General features: G+C 46.0%; 2 protein-coding genes across 3 annotated transcripts in view; both read right to left on the bottom strand.

The window, feature by feature from the left end:
* The window catches only part of nfkb1 (nuclear factor of kappa light polypeptide gene enhancer in B-cells 1), a 1,201,612-nt gene that overhangs the window by 1,147,309 nt on the left and 39,303 nt on the right, over window positions 1-15,000 (bottom strand). The window lies entirely within an intron of this gene.
* The window catches only part of LOC116060261 (phospholipid-transporting ATPase ABCA1-like), a 90,195-nt gene that overhangs the window by 55,498 nt on the left and 19,697 nt on the right, over window positions 1-15,000 (bottom strand). For both annotated transcript variants that reach the window (XM_036006301.1, XM_036006298.1), the window contains exons 9-20: window positions 11,288-11,531; window positions 11,010-11,149; window positions 7,894-8,010; window positions 7,482-7,670; window positions 7,123-7,328; window positions 5,962-6,138; window positions 4,894-5,116; window positions 3,641-3,862; window positions 2,441-2,645; window positions 1,392-1,505; window positions 522-696; window positions 1-122 (exon numbers count right to left, since the gene is read on the bottom strand). The exon at window positions 1-122 is cut by the window's left edge and continues 10 nt beyond it. In XM_036006301.1, the coding sequence (XP_035862194.1) occupies window positions 1-122; window positions 522-696; window positions 1,392-1,505; window positions 2,441-2,645; window positions 3,641-3,862; window positions 4,894-5,116; window positions 5,962-6,138; window positions 7,123-7,328; window positions 7,482-7,670; window positions 7,894-8,010; window positions 11,010-11,149; window positions 11,288-11,531 (2,134 nt within the window). The remainder of the gene's footprint in view (window positions 123-521; window positions 697-1,391; window positions 1,506-2,440; window positions 2,646-3,640; window positions 3,863-4,893; window positions 5,117-5,961; window positions 6,139-7,122; window positions 7,329-7,481; window positions 7,671-7,893; window positions 8,011-11,009; window positions 11,150-11,287; window positions 11,532-15,000) is intronic.

Genomic DNA, 15,000 nt, shown 5'->3' with positions numbered 1-15,000 from the left:
GGACGTTGTGTTGAGGACAGACTCCCAGACTCTGTCTGATGGCGCTCAGCTCCGTCCGGATGTCTCTGCCCAGGATGTAGGCGGTACCAGAGGTGGGAGGGAACAGACCCGTCAGGATGGACCTACAGGGACAACATCATTCATATTAACATACTGGATCTGTCAGGATGGACCTACAGGGACAACATCATTAGTTTATGTTAAAGAAGGAAAATAAAATCCCAATATACTCAACACTCTCAAATCACAATAAATGAGAATGATCAATCAGCATGTATCAGGGAGGAACTGGATCAGTCCTGTCTGTCTCTGTCCTAGTGTCTGTCTCTGTCCTAGTGTCTGTCTCTGTCTCCGTCCCAGCTTGTCTGTCTCTGTCCCAGCCCTAGTGTCTGTCTCTGTCTCTGCCCCAGCCTAAGTGTCTGTCCCAGCCCTAGTGTCTGTCTCTGTCTCTGTCCTAGCACTAGTGTCTGTCTCTGTCCCAGCCCTAGTCTCTGTCTCTGTCCCTGTGACTCGTTACTCACATGGTGGTGGTTTTCCCGGCTCCGTTGTGTCCCAGGAAGGACGTGATCTGTCCCTCGTAGAAGCCGAGCGTGAGTCCGTCCACCGCCAGCTTCTTCCCGTGACGGTAAACCTTCACCAGGTTCTCGATGTAGACGCCGGGCTGCAGGTGAGCCGGCTCCTCCTCGATGCACACCGCTGCAAAACACACACAGGAAGACGCAGAGTTTCACATTAAAAGTCTTAAAGGTCAGTGCTCACTGTCACAATCAGAAACGTCTTCATTGCCACAATAAGTTACACTTACGTGGAATCTGCCTCCGTGATTGGTGCAGACAAACATATTAAACATTGATATAATAATATACAATAAATACAGACACAAATATATACAAAATAGGTGTTTTGCATAAGAGAAAAGTAATAAAAAAAAAAAGCCAATGAATGTTACAAATCAAGTCAGAAATCTTGGTGTATTTACTAAATCTGCCTTTTACCAGCTGAAACATATAGCTCCAGTAAAAGGCTTTTCTGTCTCAACAAGACACAGAAAAAACTTGTTCATGCATCCATTTTCAGTAACTTAAGACTATTGTACTGGTGTTTTCACAGGTCAGTCAGGCAGCTGCAGTCCTTACAAACTCCAGAAAACTGCGATATTACCCCTTAGACCTCTCCTCTGGCTGGATTTCATCTGGGTTCTCATTTCATTCACTTTGGGCTGCATGCGTGAAAGCTGCTTTATAAATAAAGAGATGATGTAATGGGTGTGTGTGTGTGTGTGTGTGTGTGTGTGTGTGTGTGTGTGTGTGTGTGTGTGTGTGTGTGTGTGTGTGTGTGTGTGAGTGTAGCTCTGTCACCCCGTATGTTACTCTGCGTTACAGCGTTCTCACCTTCTGGGTTTCCTCTCCGGCTCAGAGGAACGCTGTTGGACTTTCCTTCCTTCTCTCCGAACCAGTAGGACTTACTGAGGGGGAAGTACCAGGGCCGAGGGATCCCGTACTGACCTGAGACACACAGCACACACACCTTCACAAAACTCAGACTAATCATCACAATATCTGTGTAAACATTTAATAAGAGAAGCTGGCTGGGTTTCACATGTTACAGCTTAGAGGGTAACTTTATTTCTCTCCAACCTGGACCCTATTCTTCCATGTTTCTGTGTAAGAGTCACTGATGGGAACAAAAATCTTTAAATTTGGTTCAATATTGAGTGTTTAGCATCAGCTAGCGTTCATTAAAAGTTCTGTTTCTGCCGCTGACAGACTCAGATTATCAGGGTTTCCTGCAGCACTTTGCAGTTAAGGCGGGTCGCCTTAACTAAGTCGTCAGTTAACTTAACTAACAAATTTTCTGCGGGAAACCCATCCATCCATCCATCTTCTTCCGCTTATCCGGTAGCGGGAAACCCTGGATTATTATTCTAAGTGTCTGACAACATTATGGGATGGATCCCTACAGAGATAGACCTTTTAGTTAAAGAGGAAGATCCTTTTATTTTTAGTTTAACATGATACAGTTTGTTTCTGTCCACTTTGAATGGTGTGTTTTAAGATGATAAAAGTACTGATTATTTACATGGAGTCTGGTGGGTGACCCTAACTGACGGTGTGTGTGGTACGTAGTAGGGGTGCACGATTTAGAAAATGTCACGATTCGATTCCAATTGTCAGGCTCAAGATTCGATTAAAAACACGATTCACAGTATGTAAATGTAGTTACTTTGCAGTAGACAGTAGATACAATTGAAAAAAAATAAAAAAATATGAATGGATTATGAATGTGTAGAGCTTCAATCGCGATTAGAATGTGAATCGATTTTTTTGCACACCCCTACACACAAAAACATTGGAAAGTAGGGCCCAGGTTGAAAAATCCAGAAGTTACCCTTTACTAAAGGTGTGTGTGTGTGTGTGTGTGTGTGTGTGTGTGTGTGTACCTGGGAACACGGCCTCGATGTACCAGGTGAGGACTCCGTAGAGGAAGGAGTCGACGTACATCATGATGATGGAGGTGCGGAGGCTGTAGTCGTCCTCCTCCAGGGGACTGGACACCAGGTTCTTCCACTGGATGCCGACCCCCTGCTCCTCGAACAGGGCAAAGTACTCGCAGCCGAACCCGAACGCCACGGGGGACAGGAAGCTCTGCAGGGGGGGGGGGACATGTCTCACTCTGGCCAATCACAACACAGCAGCATGACAACAAATGTGTGTATGTGTCTGTGTGTGTGTGTGTCTGTGTATCTGCATGCATGTGTGTGTGTGTGTGTGTGTGTGTGTGTGTATATCTGTGTGTGTGTCTCTGTGTGTGTGTGTGTGTGTGTGTGTGTATATCTGTGTGTGTGTGTGTATCTGTGTGTGTGTGTGTGTGTGTATATCTGTGTGTGTGTCTCTGTGTGTGTGTGTATATATCTGTGTGTGTGTGTGTCTGTGTATCTGCATGCATGTGTGTGTGTGTGTGTGTCTGTGTGTGTGTGTGTGTGTCTGCATGTGTGTGTGTGTGTGTGTGTGTGTGTATATCTGTGTGTGTGTGTGTGTGTGTATATCTGTGTGTGTGTGTGTGTGTGTGTGTGTGTATATCTGTGTGTGTGTGTGTGTGTGTGTATCTGTGTGTGTGTGTATATCTGTGTGTGTGTATATCTGTGTGTGTGTCTCTGTGTGTGTGTGTGTGTGTGTGTGTGTGTGTGTGTGTGTGTGTGTGTGTGTATATCTGTGTGTGTGTCTCTGTGTGTGTGTGTGTGTGTGTATCTGTGTGTGTGTCTCTGTGTGTGTGTGTCTCTGTGTGTGTGTGTGTGTGTGTATATATATCTGTGTGTGTGTGTGTGTGTGTGTGTGTGTGTATCTGTGTGTGTGTGTGTGTGTATCTGTGTGTGTGTATATCTGTGTGTGTGTGTGTTTCTGTGTGTGTGTGTATCTGTGTGTGTGTGTGTATATCTGTGTGTGTGTGTGTGTGTGTGTGTGTGTGTGTATATCTGTGTGTGTGTGTCTCTGTGTGTGTGTGTGTGTGTGTGTGTGTGTGTGTGTGTGTGTATCTGTGTGTGTATATCTGTGTGTGTGTATGTGTGTGTGTGTGTGTGTGTGTCTGTCCAATAACAACACAGCATCATAACAACCAACGTGTGTGAGTGTGGCGGACTTACGGCGAAGACTTTGGCTCCGAAGCCGATGTAGTCCTCCCAGGCGACACACATCACGTAGGGCAGGTAGAGCGTGAAGTAGATGATCCCTCCGCAGGCGGCCGCTAGGTTGGCGCGGGCGAACGCCGTGCTGAGGAGGAAGCACTGCATGATGGTTACCACAGCGAAGGATCCCAGGAAGAGGAAGACCACGCCGGGGTCGCTGTAGGGCAGCAGGTTCCCCTTCTGGACCCAAAACACACAGACACAACTTCATTAAAGGATATCTTTCACACTATAGAGCAGTGGTTCTCAAATGGGGGTACGTGTCCCCCTAGGGGTACTCTGGAGGACTGCAGGGGGTACGTGTCCCCCTAGGGGTACTTTAGAGGACTGCAGGGGGTATGTGTCCCCCTAGGGGTACTCTGGAGGACTGCAGGGGGTACGTGTCCCCCTAGGAGTACTTTAGAGGACTGCAGGGGGTATGTGTCCCCCTAGGGGTACTCTGGAAGACTGCAGGGGGTACGTGTCCCCCTAGGGTTACTTCTACTGTCTTTGTTTTCTCTTTCGCTTTTTTTGATGAACAAACACAGGGGGAACACAGGGGGAACACAGGGACACAGGGGGAACACAGGGGGAAGACAGGGGACCACAGGGGGAACACAGGAGGAACACAGGGGGGACACAGGGGGGACACAGGCGGAACACAGGAGGAATACAGGGGAAACACGGGAACACAGGGGGAACACAGGGGGAACACAGGGAAACACAGGGGAACACAGGGAAACACAGGGAAACACAGGGGGAACACAGGGAAACACAGGGGGAACACAGGGAAACACAGGGGGAACACAGGGGAAACACAGGAGGAACACAAGGGAAACACAGGGGAAACACAGGAGGAACACAGGAGGAACACAGGAGGAACACAAGGGAAACACAGGAGGAACACAGGAGGAACACAGGAGGAACACAGGTTAAACACGGTGAACACAGAGGTTTTGTCGTTTGTTTTGTCAGGTTTTTTTTAAGTTTTTGTCGCCTTTTTTCATCATCATCTAAATGTTTTCCAGGTACAAGGCTGTTGTTTAGTAAATCTATCGCTGTATTGTTTCTCTTTATAGAGACTTTAGGGGGTACGTGGCTTAAAAAAACAGTAAACATTATTGAAAGGGAACATTATTGAAAAAAGCTTGAGAACCACTGTTATATAGGGAACTATTTCTGTTTCTAACAGCACTACTGATTGATAATAGTGAATATGATTTGGGGGTGACCTTGAGCAGCAGCACCAGCAGCCCAGCGCTGACCAGCAGAGGAATCAGGCTGCTGATGAACCAGCTGAACCACAGGATGCCGTTGTTCAATCCCATAATCCTCATGGTCTCCTTCAGCCGAGCTTCCTTCTCGTACACCACGCTCTTCAGGATGATCGCCACCGAGTACATCCAGGCCAGCGTCATGAAGAGAGGCATGGAGCGGCTCATCACTCGCAGGAAGCTGAACAGTGGGAACACAGGGGGAACACAGGGGGAACACGGGAACACAGGGGGAACACAGGGGGAACACCGGGGAACACATGGGAACACAGGGGGAACACAGGGGAAACACAAGGGGGAACACATGGGAACACAGGGGGAACACATGAGAACACAGGGGGAACACAGAGGGAACACAGGGGGAACATAGGGGAACACATGGGGAACACAGGGGGAACACAGGGGGAACACAAAGGGAACACAGGGGAACACAGGGGGAACACAGTGGGCAACAAGTGGAACACAGGGGGACACAGGGGGAACACAGGGGGAACACGGGGACACAGAGGGAACACGGGGAACACAGGGGGAAACACAGGGGGAACACAGGGGAACACAGGAGGAACACGGGGACATAGGGGAACACAGGGGAAACACAGGGGGACACAGGGGGAACACAGGGGGAACACAGGGGGAACACGGGGACACAGAGGGAACACGGGGAACACAGGGGGGAACACAGGGGGAACACAGGGGGAACACAGGGGAACACAGGAGGAACACGGGGACATAGGGGAACACAGGGGAAACACAGGGGAAACACAGGGGAACACAGGGGAAACACAGGTGAAACACAGGGGGACATGTTAGGAAAATAACCATGTTTACATGCACATAATATTACGGTTTTTGCCCTTATTCTGAGATATTCTGAGCAATCTATCAGCAATACTACATTGTGCATGTTAGAGTGTGAAAACTAGTTAGCAAGCTAACACAGACGTATAAACAGGTAGTTAGCTAAAAGGAATGAATACATGGTAGAAATAAACAGCTGAAAGTAATGTCTGAACAGTTGAAACGTACATGTCGTCTACGTAGCAGGGATACGGCATCTGCTGGATGTAGACGCCCGTCTTCTCCTTGGTGCCCGTCATGGCTCTGATGATGCCTTGCTCGATAACGTCCTGCAGGTACGTGAACCCGCCCCAGATGTACCGCATGTCCTCAAAGGGGTCGGCCCGGGGACCGGGGTCCCAGTACCTGGGGAGACAACAGAGTGGGTCACCTTCAAAACACTTAAAGGGACAGTACAACATCTTCTGATGGAGCCAGACTCCATGTAAATAAACCGTATTCTTGTCATCGTAAAACACACTTCATTCAAAGTGGACAGAAACTAAATAAAACTATCAAAAGCCGTCTTGGTTCATCTTTTCACTGTTCCAACAATCACCACTCTGGTTTGGTTGAAATAAACCCTTAATTCACCCATTTACATGTGGAAATATGCTGGCTCTATATACGCTAAAAGTAGTGATTATTTACATGGAGTCTGGTGAAAATATGCTGGCTCTATACATGCTAAAAGTCCTGATTATTTACATGGAGTCTGGTGGAAATATGCTGGCTCTATACACGCTAAAAGTCCTGATTATTTACATGGAGTCTGGTGGAAATATGCTGGCTCTATACACGCTAAAAGTAGTGATTATTTACATGGAGTCTGGTGGAGATATGCTGGCTCTATACATGCTAAAAGTAGTGATTATTTACATGGAGTCTGGTGAAAATATGCTGGCTCTATACACGCTAAAAGTCCTGATTATTTACATGGAGTCTGGTGGAAATATACTGGCTCTATACATGCTAAAAGTACTGATTATTTACATGGAGTCTGGTGGAAATATGCTGGCTCTATACACGCTAAAAGTCCTGATTATTTACATGGAGTCTGGTGGAAATATACTGGCTCTATACATGCTAAAAGTACTGATTATTTACATGGAGTCTGGTGGAAATATGCTGGCTCTATACACGCTAAAAGTACTGATTATTTACATGGAGTCTGGTGGAAATATGCTGGCTCTATACACGCTAAAAGTAGTGATTATTTACATGGAGTCTGGTGGGTTTGGTAATGAAGGGAAATTAACCTTAACAGCTCTCAGGAACACTTTCATCTGTGTGTTTATGTGTGTGTGTGTGTGTGTGTGTGTGTGTGTGTGTGTGTGTGTGTGTGCTTACGCGTCTTTGATCTTATTGGTCCTCTCCACGTTGTCGATGTCCATGCGGATCTTGTAGTTGAGTTTGGTCGGCAGCTCGGTGGCGTTGGGCTCAACGTCAGGGAACACGATCCCCGCCCAGAACTTCCTGTCCTCCAGCAGAACCATGGACCGGTTCACCAGCCGCTCCTCGCTGGAGACAGGCTCCAGTTTATCCAGGTTTACACACTGAGACACACACACACACACACACACACACACACACACAGATAAATGATCATGTGATCATGTGATCTGGTAACATTAATCCATTCATCCAGACAGTAATGGATGGATATTAATATGTGCAGCATTAAAGAACAATGAATAACAAGGTGCTACCTCCATGAAGCGGGAGATGCTCATGATGGCCTGGTCCGTCTCGTTGAACACCTCCCTCCAGGTGACGCCCGGCCGGCGGGGGTCCGGCGCCTGCTTGGACAGGAAGTAGGAGACGTCGTCCACCGTCCAGTCCGTGCCGCTCAGCTGAGCTCCAAAGAAGCTGGCGGTGACGTTGTTCTTCAGCAGAGTCTGAACCAAAGTTTATTATTATTATTATTATTATTATTATTATTATTATTCAACCACTGAGCAGACATGAGGAGTTTAGTTGACTTACTAGCAGACATCCGACTACACAACAACATGGTATAAAGAGTAAAGAAAGAGAGAACAGTGAGGGGGTAAAGGTATATAATTATATAATATAATATAATATAATACAATATAAGTGGTAAAGAATGAAGATGTTTACCCGGAGCAGGTCCATCTGCTCGCTGTTCTCCATGAACTTCCAGACTTTGGGTCTCATCTCCTCCCACATCCCGCCCAGGTCCCTGAACACACCGAGCTCCTGGAAGGTCCGGTTCACCTGAACGCACCACAGACACAGTTACACAGTTACGGGGGTCACACACATTAACATCAACACGAGCTTACTGCTCAGGCATCACCACTGTCACTACGGCCGAAGACTGAAACACACATATATATATATATATATAACAGAAAAATACTTTTCACATCTATAACCTGAGACAGTTGCAGCAGAGAGGGACCAGTCTATAACCTGAGACAGGTGTAGCGGAGAGGGACCAGTCTATAACATGAGACAGGTGTAGCGGAGAGGGACCAGTCTATAACCTGAGACTGTTATGGGTTGGCTGTGTTCTCCCTGCCTGTGTGTGGTCCTCTCCCCTTTCTGTCTGTATTGTGTTCGTCTGCACCTGAGGCTACGAGAGGCGTGGCTTTGGAGGATCTAGGTCAAGGGGCGGGGCCATTCACTCCTGCAGTTTCCACACAGCTGCATGATTCCATTCATCACCTCTGCAGTATATCTACCCGGGCTGTTCACCTCTTCAGCGCCAGATCGTTAAACTACTCTTGTGGTAACTTGGCTCTGTGTGTCCTGCTCGTAATTTTGTTAATTCCTAGTACTCTGTTTAATCCTGTTATCCTTCGTTCAGATCCCGCTCTGACCTGCTTCGCTGCCTCCCTGTCCAGCCATTGCTCTGCCGCTTTTTGCTGAGCTGCTGATTTCCACCCTGCACTGCTCACTCACATCCCCTCTGGATTTCGGTCGGTGAGTCAAGACTGGACCCCCTCAAAACTAGGGATGTCCAGATCCGATCACGTGGTTTCAGACTCGATCGGAATCGGACGTTACCTCCCGATCAGGACTGGGATATATATGTATATCTCATTATTTTTTAACACATCTATAGTTATGCGGTGGCCCAGAGTTAGACCCTTTTGACTCCACACAGAAACAGCAACGCGTGCGGCATGACATCACTTTGTTGCAGAGACGCTATTGGTTAAATGCCGGCAAAGTAGAAGACGGAAGCAGCTTGAAGCGAAAAGCGCGAGTATGTCTGCGGTCTGGAGGGATTATAAAGGTGAATTATTATAGAAGTATCGGATCGGGACTCGGTATCGGTAGATACTCAAAATCAAATGACTCGGACTCGAGGGCAAAAAAACCTGATCGGGACATAAATAATAAATAATAATAATACATTTAATTTATAATGCACTTTTCATCAAGGATCTCAAAGTGCTACAGGTTAGAAACCCAAAAAAAAAAAAAAAAAAAGTAAATAAATAAATAAGCAGTTTAAAATACAACAAAGAAAAGAAACAAAAAAGAAAAAATTCTAAAGGGGACCAAAAGCTTTGCTAAAAAGAAATGTCTTAAGACCTTTTTTAAACCAGTCAGTGGATCGAGGTGCCCTCAAGGTGTCAGGGAGGGCGATCCACAGACAGAAGGCCCTATCTCCCTGAGTATCTTGTCCTGAGTCTGGTTCTGGGTATGTGGAGGAGGTTGGAGTGAGTGGAGCGGAGGGAGCGTGTTGTGTTTTGTGGGTTGATGAGTTCTTTGAGGTAGGGGGGGGCATGTCCATGGATGCATTGATGTGTGAGGAGGGAAACCTTGTACTCAATCCTGGTGGAGACGGGAAGCCAGTGGAGTGAGTGGAGAATGGGGGTAATGTGCTCATGTTTCCGCACTCTCATCAGGATCCTAGCTGCAGAGTTGTGGATGTACTGAAGCCTCTGCAGACTCTTTCTAGGAATCCCAATGAGTAGTGCGTTACAGTAGTCCAGTCTGGAGGAGACATCCCTAATAATACTGCCTGCTCCGACTCGCAGTTCTGCCCTGGGTTCCTCGCTGCCCGCCTGCCTCATCCAGAAGCTACACATCCCAAACTCCCCCTCTTTGCACTATTCTGTCTGACTGTTCAAATAAACATCTCTAACTGCTATCTGCCTCCGTGTGTGTTGTCTCTGTGTTTTGGGTCAAACGGCAAACCTAACAGAGACAGGTACAGCAGAGAGGGACGAGTCGGTCAAAAGTTGTAAAGAAACTCCCCCACACTGTCTGACTAAAGAGAGAAATTCAATAGCTGGCGAAGTGAGACCGTGTGTGGGAGTATCTCAGTATAAATCACCAATGAATGCTTCTAAAATCTAGACCATAATCTACACAACTGGACCTGCTCCAGAAACTCCGGCCACCAACATAACAGGTCCTCCTGACTTAAGCATTGATTATTGCCTTATTGACGTTAGCATGTAGCTCTACTCCAGTCCAGGAAGAGGTCCAATCAGACCCACGTGTGTGGCTGAGGGCCCTATTTTAACGGTCTGAGGTCACGGCGTGAAGCGCCTGGTGCAGGTGTGTTTAGGGCGTGTCTAAATCCACTTTTGCTAGTTTAACGGCAGAAACAATGGTCCGTGTGCCGGGTGCATGTTTCTAAAGGGTTGTACTTAGTGTCTTCATTAATCAGAGGGGTGTTTTGGGCGTAACATGCAATCAACCAATCAGAGATCATCTCCCATTCCCTTTAAAAGCCAGGTGCGTTTGGACCTTGGAGCATTGCTGTTATGATGGAGGATTTACACCGTAATATTTTATGTGTGTGTGTGTGTGTGTGTGTGTGTGTGTGTGTGTGTGTGTGTGTGTGTGTGTGTGTGTGTGTGTGTGTGTGTGTGTGTGTGTGTGTGTGTGTGTGTGTGTGTGTGTGTGTGCTGCTGTGCGTCCCTGTGTGTGTAACGAGCATAGTGTGTGTGCGCTGTGCACGAGCCTAGGAGCATTTTACTAATGCTCTGTTAAAATAACAATGAAATGCTGCGTTATTGACTTTAGACCAGGTTTTTGTTGGTCAATGGTGCCATCACTTCCTGTTGCCTCAAGATAGCAATACTCCCAGAATGCACCTGAACACACCTCCCTGTAAGACCAGCACACCCAGAATGCACCTGAACACACCGCCCTGTAAGACCAGAATGCACCTGAACAGATTTTGCATAACTTCTGGCTGTATCCCTTCTAGCCACACCACCCTGAGCAGACAGGAAGTGATGTCATACCTCGTGGATGACCCTCTGGGTGGCGGGGGTGTGGGGCGTGTACAGGATCTTCCCCAGCAGCAGAGGCTTCAGAGCCTGCCAGATCATCCTGGACATCGGGTTAGAGTCCATGCTCTGGACCAGACTGTTACAGTAGGGAGCTGAGACACACACACACAATAAATAAAGGTTAAATAAAAAAACAAAAAGTGTGTGGGTGTATGTCTCTCAGTGTCTGTCTGTCTGTCTGTCTGTCTGTGTGTGTGTGTGTGTGTGTTATAAACAGGTCTAGGACTCACTGGAGGAGTTGTCGTAGAGCGCGGCGGTCTCGTCCTCGCTGCTGTTGCCGTGGTTACCGAACAGCGCCTTGTAGTTGCTGTCCTCGTACCAGTTGAGGGACTTGATCTGCAGGCCCCCCCCCTCTGGGTGGCCGCACACGATCCTGGAGACGGCCTGGTACATGGTGCTGGGGGAGGACGTGGCGTTCTGGGTCAGGAAGATGATCTCCTTCCTCAGGTCCACCCAGCTGTTCATACCGGCCAGCTACACACAGTACACACACGCAGTACTTTAGATACTAGCACTACAGCTGTTCATACCAGCCAGCTACACACAGTACACACACACAGTACTTTAGATACTAGCACTACAGCTGTTCATACCAGCCAGCTACACACAGTACACACACACAGTACTTTAGATACTAGTACTACAGCTGTTCATACCGGCCAGCTACACACAGAGTACACACAGTACTTTAGATACTAGTACTACTGTTTAGTCAGTACTTTGAGCTACTAGTACAACTGTTTAGTCAGTACTTTAGATACTAGTACTACTGTTTAGTCAGTACTTTGAGCTACTAGTACTACTGTTTAGTCAGTACTTTAGATACTAGTACTACTGTTTAGTCAGTACTTTGAGCTACTAGTACTACTGTTTAGTTAGTACTTTGAGCTACTAGTACTGTTTAGTCAGTACTTTGAGCTAGTAGTACTACTGTTTAGTCAGTACTTTGAGTTACTAGTACTACTGTTTAGTCAGTACTTTAGATACTAGTACTGTTTAGTCAGTACTTTGAGCTACTAGTACTACTGTTTAGTTAGTACTTTGAGCTACTAGTACTGTTTAGTCAGTACTTTGAGCTAGTAGTACTACTGTTTAGTCAGTACTTTGAGTTACTAGTACTACTGTTTAGTCAGTACTTTAGATACTAGTACTACTACCATGTATCGATGACAGCCTAACTCAGTGGTTCTCAAACTTTTTCGGTCATTCCCCACTTTGGACAACGGGGGAATTTTCAAGCCCCCCCCCTCCCCCATCGCCCCAACACAATGCTAATGAAATACCAACAAGCTTAAAATGTTCCAATTTATTTAAGTAACAAGTAGTATCAGTAGCCTATAGTAACAAGTAGTATCAGTAACTATAGGAACAAGTAGTATCAGTAGCCTATAGTAACAAGTAGTATCAGTAACTATAGTAACAAGTAGTATCAGTAGCCTATAGTAACATGTAGTATCAGTAGCCTATAGTAACAAGTAGTATCAGTAACTATAGTAACAAGTAGTATCAGTAGCCTATAGTAACATGTAGTATCAGTAACTATAGTAACAAGTAGTATCAGTAGCCTATAGTAACAAGTAGTATCAGTAACTATAGTAACAAGTAGTATCAGTAGCCTATAGTAACAAGTAGTATCAGTAACTATAGTAACAAGTAGTATCAGTAGCCTATAGTAACAAGTAGTATCAGTAACTATAGTAACAAGTAGTATCAGTAACTATAGTAACAAGTAGTATCAGTAACTATAGTAACAAGTAGTATCAATAACTATAGTAACAAGTAGTATCAATAGCCTATAGTAACAAGTAGTATCAGTAACTATAGTAACAAGTAGTATCAGTAACTATAGTAACAAGTAGTATCAGTAACTATAGTAACAAGTAGTATCAGTAACTATAGTAACAAGTAGTATCAGTAGCCTATAGTAACAAGTAGTATCAGTAACTATAGTAACAAGTAGTATCAGTAGCCTATAGTAACAAGTAGTATCAGTAACTATAGTAACAAGTAGTATCAGTAGCCTATAGTAACAAGTAGTATCAGTAACTATAGTAACAAGTAGTATCAGTAGCCTATAGTAACAAGTAGTATCAGTAACTATAGTAACATGTAGTATCAGTAGCCTATAGTAACAAGTAGTATCAGTAACTATAGTAACAAGTAGTATCAGTAGCCTATAGTAACATGTAGTATCAGTAACTATAGTAACATGTAGTATCAGTAGCCTATAGTAACAAGTAGTATCTGTAACTATAGTAACATGTAGTATCAGTAGCCTATAGTAACATGTAGTATCTGTAACTATAGTAACATGTAGTATCTAAATACAAACTAACTATCTAGGCTACATCAAATAACAGCAAGTTCAAAAATAAAGAAAATAAAAGTGCAGCTGTGTCAAAATTTGTGTCAAGTTCAAAAATAGAAAAGAAATAAATGTGCCACTTTGCAATCCGTTAAAAAAAGAAAAGAAGAGAAATCCGAATCTGTGCCCTGAGCTCAAAGACGCGTGACAGCCCTTTGCCCCGGGAGCCATCTTGCTTCAGATGTGTGATCAGCTCCCGTTTCCTCGCGAAGTGCAGAGAACAGTCGCACTGTCAGGGGTCGGGTTTTGATAACATTTACCACGCTCACAACTTCTGTCAAAACCTCAGTTAGTTCAGGGCTGAGCTGCCTTGACGTGAGCGCTTCCCTGTGAATGACACAGGGCGTCCAGGGCGTCCAGTGTGCATCTGGCCAGCCCTCTTTATTAGGGCCGGCAGCCCGGTTCCTGACCCTGCCATGGTCTGTGCGCCATCGGAGCAGAAGCCCACACAGTTTTCCCATTTAAGGCCGTGTTCTTTGAGGTAGGCTACCTGTCCGTGATCTTAAACAGCTCATCAGCTGTGGCTCTATTTTTTATGTAGGCCTATTTGCAAAACAGCAAATCCTCGCACAGTGTGTGTGTGGTCTTGATAAAGGGGTGGGGGTGGGGGGGTGTGGTCTTGATAAAGGGGTGGGGGTGGGGAGGGGGATTCCTGTTACACTTGGTGTCGCCCCCGGGGGTGATCGGTCTAATAAGCGGCAACACACATCTCTAAGGACGGTTTGCTCTCACACGCGCTGCATTTATAGTCACACGCACGCACGCACGCACGCACGCACGCACGCACGCACGCAGTCACTCTCTAGTCTAGTGCGCGGTCTTGCTCCAGATTTCGGGAGATCGGATCTCATTTGCGGGCGTCAAGGAGCCGCTATCAATATGCGGGAGACTCCCGGAACTTCCGGGACAGTTGGGATGTCTGGATAAAAATATAAAGGCATAAAAAGGAAAATATCCTCCCGTTTGGCGCGCCCCACCTGTCACGTCTCTATTCCCCACCAGTGGGGCGCGCCCCACACTTTGAGAACCGCTGGCCTAATATCTGTATAAAGGTCTCCATAGAAACCAGAGGAAGTGGTCAGCAGTCAGCTGCTCCATGTGTTTACAACATGACCCCTTATTCACCACCAACAGCTGACACTAACTTCCTATTTCTATCTGATGTCACTTCCTGTTTCTATCTGATGACACTTCCTGTTTCTGTGTCATCAGCAGGTCAGGATATCACTGAGACAGAAAGGCATTCTGGGAAAGTACAAGCTTCCAAACACAACAACCCTTTCACAATAAAAGCTGGAGGACGTTCTCTCAGCGGCAGATAATACTCTGTTACAGATAGGTAACTAGAGTAACTAGAGGAACTAAAGTAACTAGAGTAACTATAGTAACTAGAGGAACTAAAGTAACTAGAGTAACTATAGTAACTAGAGGAACTAGAGTAACTAAAGTAACTAGAGTAACTATAGTAACTAGAGGAACTAGAGTAACTAGAGCAGAGCGGGAGGTTACTGTAGGTCGAGAGTTGAGCAGAAGTGAAAGCGACGCGACTATCTGAGGGAAAGGTGACTCAACGTCCAA

The sequence above is a fragment of the Sander lucioperca genome, chromosome 1 (genome assembly GCF_008315115.2).
Source record: "Sander lucioperca isolate FBNREF2018 chromosome 1, SLUC_FBN_1.2, whole genome shotgun sequence".
NCBI classification, from domain to species: domain Eukaryota; kingdom Metazoa; phylum Chordata; class Actinopteri; order Perciformes; family Percidae; genus Sander; species Sander lucioperca.
The sequence above is the reverse complement of the archived record's forward strand: the minus strand, read 5'-3'. Positions and strand labels throughout refer to the sequence as shown.